We start from the raw sequence: 6,035 nt of genomic DNA, 5'->3' as shown, positions 1-6,035 counted from the left end.
AGTTGGAATTGATAAGAACTGAGGGAGGGAGAGAGGGAGAGAGGAAGAGAGGTAGGGAGGGAGAGGGGGAGGGAGGGAAGAATGGAAGGAGGGAGGGAGGGAGGGAGGGAGGGAGGGAGGGAGGGAGGGAGGGAGGGAGGGAGGGAGGGAGGGAGGGAGGGAGGGAGGGAGGGAGGGAGGAGGGAAAAGCCTTGAAGAATCCCAGTAACTGGCTTGAACAGACCACAGTTCACCTGTGTGAAACATTATGCAACTGAAACTCCATTCTAGAGCATTACCAAGACAGTGGAAAGAAATTCAGTTTCTACTTGTCCTAGTCCCATCACCAACTTTCTCTTCTCACCCATGCCAGGGAGGTAGAAGAGCATATGGGCATAGCTCCAATATTTTTTTTTTCTGTGTCTGTGTTTTCCAGTGTGGTGTGTTGGTGAGGTGGAACTTTTCATCTGTTTTTCGATGGTGAGTGTTACATTGTGATTATCTTCTATTTCTTCTCCTTTTGGCAGCTTGTGTTTCCATATTCTTTTGCACTTTCCTTTTGTTCAGTTTATCCTTGTTGGATACATCTTCCTGTTGCAGGTCATTTTGATTTTCCCCCTCCTACTTTATCTTGCCGGTGTTTCTTCTCTTGTCTCAAATTGTTTATAGTGTCGAGGGAGGAGGAAAAGAGGTATAGTGTGTGTTTATGAGGCCTTCCAGCTCACATAGTTATGAGTTTGTTTGCTGTGGTTATCACTGTCCTGTGTCCTCTCTCATTTGATATCTTAGAAATGTGGGGGATGTGGCCAAAAGTGGGACAGATTTGTTCTGCAGGTTTCTTTGCAGATGTAGGTGGGGAAGAGGGATGCTATTGCTTTGCCTTATATCATCCTTGAACAGGGCAGCATTCACCCTTTGTCACCTCCAGGGAGTGAGCCACATAGCAACATCTTGCTTATTGTTTTGCTGGTCTTCAGATTACCTGTTTTTTTCTGGTTTCTCCTAGGTGATGGGACCAGCATATAGGACATCTCTTTCTGTCCATTTATGCTATGCAGTTGCTTATTGTGTACAGTTACCAGCTTGTGTGCCTGGTCTTCTGCCTGTTGTTCACCTGTGATCTGATGTTCTCTTGCTTTATTTCTCACTCTTGTCATTCCTTTTTCCTTTTGTTAGCAAATGAGTTTGTTCATGTAAATGTTTGTATCGATTTAGTGACAGCTTTTAGAGATATGTCCTTTATGCCTTTGCTGTGATCTTTGGGATTAATCCCATTTTTTCTCTTGTATTCTCAGATGATATTCCTTCCCCTGGTTTGCACTGGGGGTGAATACAGGAAGCTCATGAAGTTGGAAGGATGCTTACTGCTTTTTTCAGGCTCCTTTTTGTAATCTCAGGTGTGTTCTTGGGGTGCCATCAGTTGGACATCATGCATGGGCAGAGGCTTGGATTTTTTGCCTTCCCAGGTGTATTGACCTACATTTTGTTTTGTAGCATCATGAAGGTGGTATCTTCCATGGGGTATTCCCCTACTGGATCCATGACAAGTGTGTGGCTGAACCACAGACACCAGCTTGCATGCAGAAGTTTTCTTGTGCTTCTGCTTCACTCCCTCACTCTATGCTTACAGGCTGCTAGGCCCCATAGCAATCCCTTGGTTACTCCACAGAGATGGACTAATACAGGAGGGCTTGTTGGGCTCTCTGTAGCCCATATTAATACCTCACTGTACACTGCTTCCACAGGGTAATATAATCTTAAGGTGGCTGTTTCCTCTTCATTTTGTCAAATCATTCCATTGCCAAGTTGATATTCCTAGGTGGTGTATCCTCTCTCCTTCATATGTATTTGACTTTTCTGGGATGTAGTTTCCTCATCCTTGCCAAACATTGGTTTCAGGGTATCTTTTGATAAATTCCCCTTTCTGCTCTCCTACCCTTGGCTTCCTCAGTGATCTTATGTGGATTATGCCACTCAGTTTTTGATGCCTGCTTTAAGCACCACAGCATATTTTGTGGGTGTGCAGAAAGAGTTGCCTTTACATTTCACTGTTGTGTTGTGCATGCAAATTTTTCACTTCCACGTTATGAGTCACCCTGGGCCTCCTGTTTATGAGTCATTCTTCCATTGTGGTGATGATAACTTGGAATGTGGGGATAACTTGAGGTAGCTTACAGCCCCTGGATACTCCCTCAGTATGTTGTATGTGGTACTTTGGTACTGCCCTTGTTCCTTTCCCTTCTTTTTCAGTTGCTGTGTCAGACTGTTGAGGAAAACCAAGTTTCTGTTTGTAGAGACCTGATGCTTGTGTCTCTCTCCTTCCATGTTTTGTGCCACTCCTGTTCCCTCATTTTTAAGATCTGATTAGTGGGCTGTATGCTGGTGTGGGGGAGAGGAGGGGGGGGGGGGGGTAAGGAGACTGAGTGGAATCTTCATTTCCACTTGCTTGGTAATGATATGCTGTGCAGTTTTATTTGCCATGTTTCACCCAGAGTGAACTTTGGTTTGTTCATGCCAGATGCTTGGATTTGCACAGACTTTTGAGTTGAAGTCTATCCTGATTTACTACAAGAGTGAAGAAAAAGATGTAAAGTAGGGTGGCTAGAAAATGCTGTCTGATTTCTGTAACTTCTTGTGATTATTAACATGCAGTGAACCCACAAACCCACATGCACATGTACTGTCCTGTACACACAGTATGCCAAGGAAATATTTACTGAAATAACAGAAAACAGTTGTGAATCACTCCCCAGAATATATTTGACTGACCTGAAAAGTGAAATCTCAGTAGTTATTGCATACTAAAAGTCATGTTCTATATAAGCTAGAACTTTCTTGGGATTGCTTATATCCACATAATAAATACTAAAATTGGAAATTTATCTGAGGGTATTATAAAAATATAAAGTGTGAATGCTGTTCGACATCCACACTGTTTGATGTCCATAAGGTAATTTTTTTTATAATTCTAGAATATTCACTGGATTCTAACATGGCTGTGCATGAACACAGCATTTGCTGTAGGGAACAATATATATGAAAATGTATTAATGTAAAGCAAAAGCAGTACAATTGCTACTTCAATTCTTAGGATTTGGCAACTCAAGATGGGCTATATTGGGGCTGTCAATCAAACCTGACCTCAGATGGTTTCACCTTACTTAGGCAGCCACAACACCAAGCACGACCTAAGCTGCCCTACAAGCATTTGGGAAAATGAGTATGAAATATATATATATATATATATATATATATATATATATATATATATATGTACATATGTATATATATGTGTATACATACATATATATACACATACATATATATATGGATACATACACACACACACACACACACACACACACACACACACACACACACACACACACACACACACACACACACACACACACACACACACACACACACACACACACATACACACATACACACATACACACATACACACACACACACACACACACACACACACACACACACACACACACACACACACACACACACACACACACACACACACACACACACACACACACATATATATGTATATATGTGTGTGTGTGTGTGTATGTGAGTACATATGTATATATATATATATATATATATATATGTATGTATGTATGTATGTATAAAAGTAAATAACTGTCAGATGATTATCAAGAGCCTGCTCTTGTTTATTAGGGGGAATATTGTTGTCAAAACTAAAAGAAATGAGTCTCCCAGGCATACAACTAACTTGAAATATGAATGCATTTTTTACATAAGGAATATTGTAAAGTACATTTTTTGCTTTACTGCCAAGTAACTGTATGCACATGTGCTATTGGGAGAAATGTTCAAATCTCCTAAAAAGGTTATTTAGGAAATTTTATATCACAAAGAGGATGTTTCTTGAGCAAATCAGTGAAAGGGTTAAAACTCAGTAAATTTGCTGAAGAAATGGACCAGCAGTTGCCACATTATCAAAGGACGTTGTAAGTCAAAATTGCCCTCCCTTTTTTTCCTCAGAAACCTCCACAACTACATGGTGTGGCAAGTAGCAAAGAATTTTGTAGGCTATCTGTCCCAGGACTTTCGAGAAGCTGTAAAAGACCTTGAAAAAGCCCAGATGGGGGTGACAGGAACAGAAGAATTGTGGAGAGAATGTGTAGTTGCGACAGATGCTGCAATTGGTCCTGCTCTTGGTGCCATGTATGTACGGAAAGCATTCCAAGGAAGCTCAAAAGCCATGGTAGGTCAAAGTGTCTCATTTTCAGAAAGATACTACAGGAAATATGTGAGTTTATGGTTTGTTACAAAATGTTTTAACAATTGGTGTATCATCCTCTGCCCTTCAGAGGAAGAAGAATTAATAAGAATATTAGTGTTTATGGCCTGGCTGAACGTTATCATGGAAATGAGGGACTATTATTTTGTTGCATTTGGATTAGATTGCAAGAAAGTTCCCATATTGTCTCGTGTGGTGTTTCCACAGCATGAAAGATTTCTATTACTTTCTGGTAACCCGGAAGACCCAGTTAGTGATTCAAATTTCTTTTGTGCTGCCAGTAACAGGTTCATAAGTTTGCTGTAGAAAGGAGCATTGAACATGATACTGAATAGTTTCTTAGTTTTCTATAAAACCTTTTTAATTTTTTATTGTAGAACTTTTTTTATGATCTGTAAGTTCAGCAAGTTTATATATCTGAATAATTCAGTTTTGATTTTCTTTCCTATTTCCATTTTCTCACATATTATTATTATTATTTTTATTATTATTATTATTATTATTATTATTATTATTATTATTATTATTATTATTGTTATTATTATTATTGTTAATACTATTATTATTATTGTTATTGTTATTATCATTATTATTATTAATATTATTATTTTTATTATTATTATTGGGGGGAAATAAAATAAATATTTACATAAACTTTGCATCAATTTGCTAGTATGTGATCTTGTTTTATATACAAATGACATCAGAAACTTGAGAAAATATGCAGTACATATTTTTATGTCAATTTATCTGATTGTCACTCTCCCCACATATGATGGTCCTCATAAAGTCATAATAAATCTACTTTTTGTATTTCAGGCAGAAGACATGATTCTAAGAATTCGAAAAACCTTCAAAGAAAGTCTCCAGTCTCTAAAATGGATGGATCAGGAGACAAAAACGGCAGCCATAGAAAAAGTTGATGCCATAACTGAAATGATTGGTATGTGTTCTTGACTAAATATATATATAAATGTTAAATGTAAGTTCCTTGAAGTATCGAAGGCCAAATATGGCCCTAGGATGATCATAAATGGACCACTACTTCTAGTACAGTTAGTGGAATGTAAAATAAAGGTTGGCTGGGTAGGTTTTGTTCCACATGTATATGATGTCATGACAAATAAGATTGCTAATGTTTAAAATCTAAAATGAAATTGTGAAATAAACTGTAACAACCCATGACTAATGCGTAGACATATATACTTTGTTATCATTTAAAGATTTATAAGTAGAATAACCTCTAGTAATGGTTTGTAATATCAGACAGTTTTGAACAATATAGTACTGGGAAGCCAGATTTGTGCCTATTTTGGCTCTTAAGATGATAGCTGAAATAAAAATAAGCTTTCAAAAAGTTTTGAATTTGCTATTTATGATTTACATTACAGTGAATTTACTTTCATCATGTTGTAGAATCTGCTTTGCAACTCATTGCTTATATTTTCAAGAATGTCTTTTCCAGCAAAGACCTTGTGAATGATTTTACAGGAATATATAAAATTACTGGTAACGACAAGGGATTGTCTACTCTTCAGTAAAACAAATCTTATTTTTGCAGGTTATCCAGAATACATTTTGAACCCAACAGAATTGGATGAAAAATATGAAAATCTGAAAATAATGGAAAATGATTTCTTTCAAAATAATGTTCGTGTAAATAACTTCAACATCCGAGAGAATTTGAAGCGTCTCTTTAAACCAGTTAATAAGACACGCTGGGATATGTCACCACCAACAGTTAATGCCTATTACTCTCCAACAAGGT

The 6,035-nt window shown here is 37.7% G+C and overlaps 1 protein-coding gene across 1 annotated transcript in view; it reads left to right on the top strand.

Annotated features, from left to right (window-relative positions):
• Positions 1-233: 233 nt before the first annotated feature.
• LOC125043930 (endothelin-converting enzyme homolog) overlaps positions 234-6,035 on the top strand; it is a 7,962-nt gene continuing 2,160 nt past the window's right edge. The window contains exons 1-4 of the mRNA XM_047640312.1: positions 234-459; positions 4,009-4,231; positions 5,087-5,210; positions 5,829-6,033. Coding sequence (XP_047496268.1) covers positions 4,025-4,231; positions 5,087-5,210; positions 5,829-6,033 — 536 coding nt within the window. The 5' untranslated portion in view covers positions 234-459; positions 4,009-4,024. The remainder of the gene's footprint in view (positions 460-4,008; positions 4,232-5,086; positions 5,211-5,828; positions 6,034-6,035) is intronic.

This window comes from Penaeus chinensis, chromosome 34, assembly GCF_019202785.1.
Source record: "Penaeus chinensis breed Huanghai No. 1 chromosome 34, ASM1920278v2, whole genome shotgun sequence".
In the NCBI taxonomy this organism is placed as follows: domain Eukaryota; kingdom Metazoa; phylum Arthropoda; class Malacostraca; order Decapoda; family Penaeidae; genus Penaeus; species Penaeus chinensis.
Note: the sequence above shows the minus strand (reverse complement) of the source record. Positions and strands in the feature narration are given on the sequence as shown.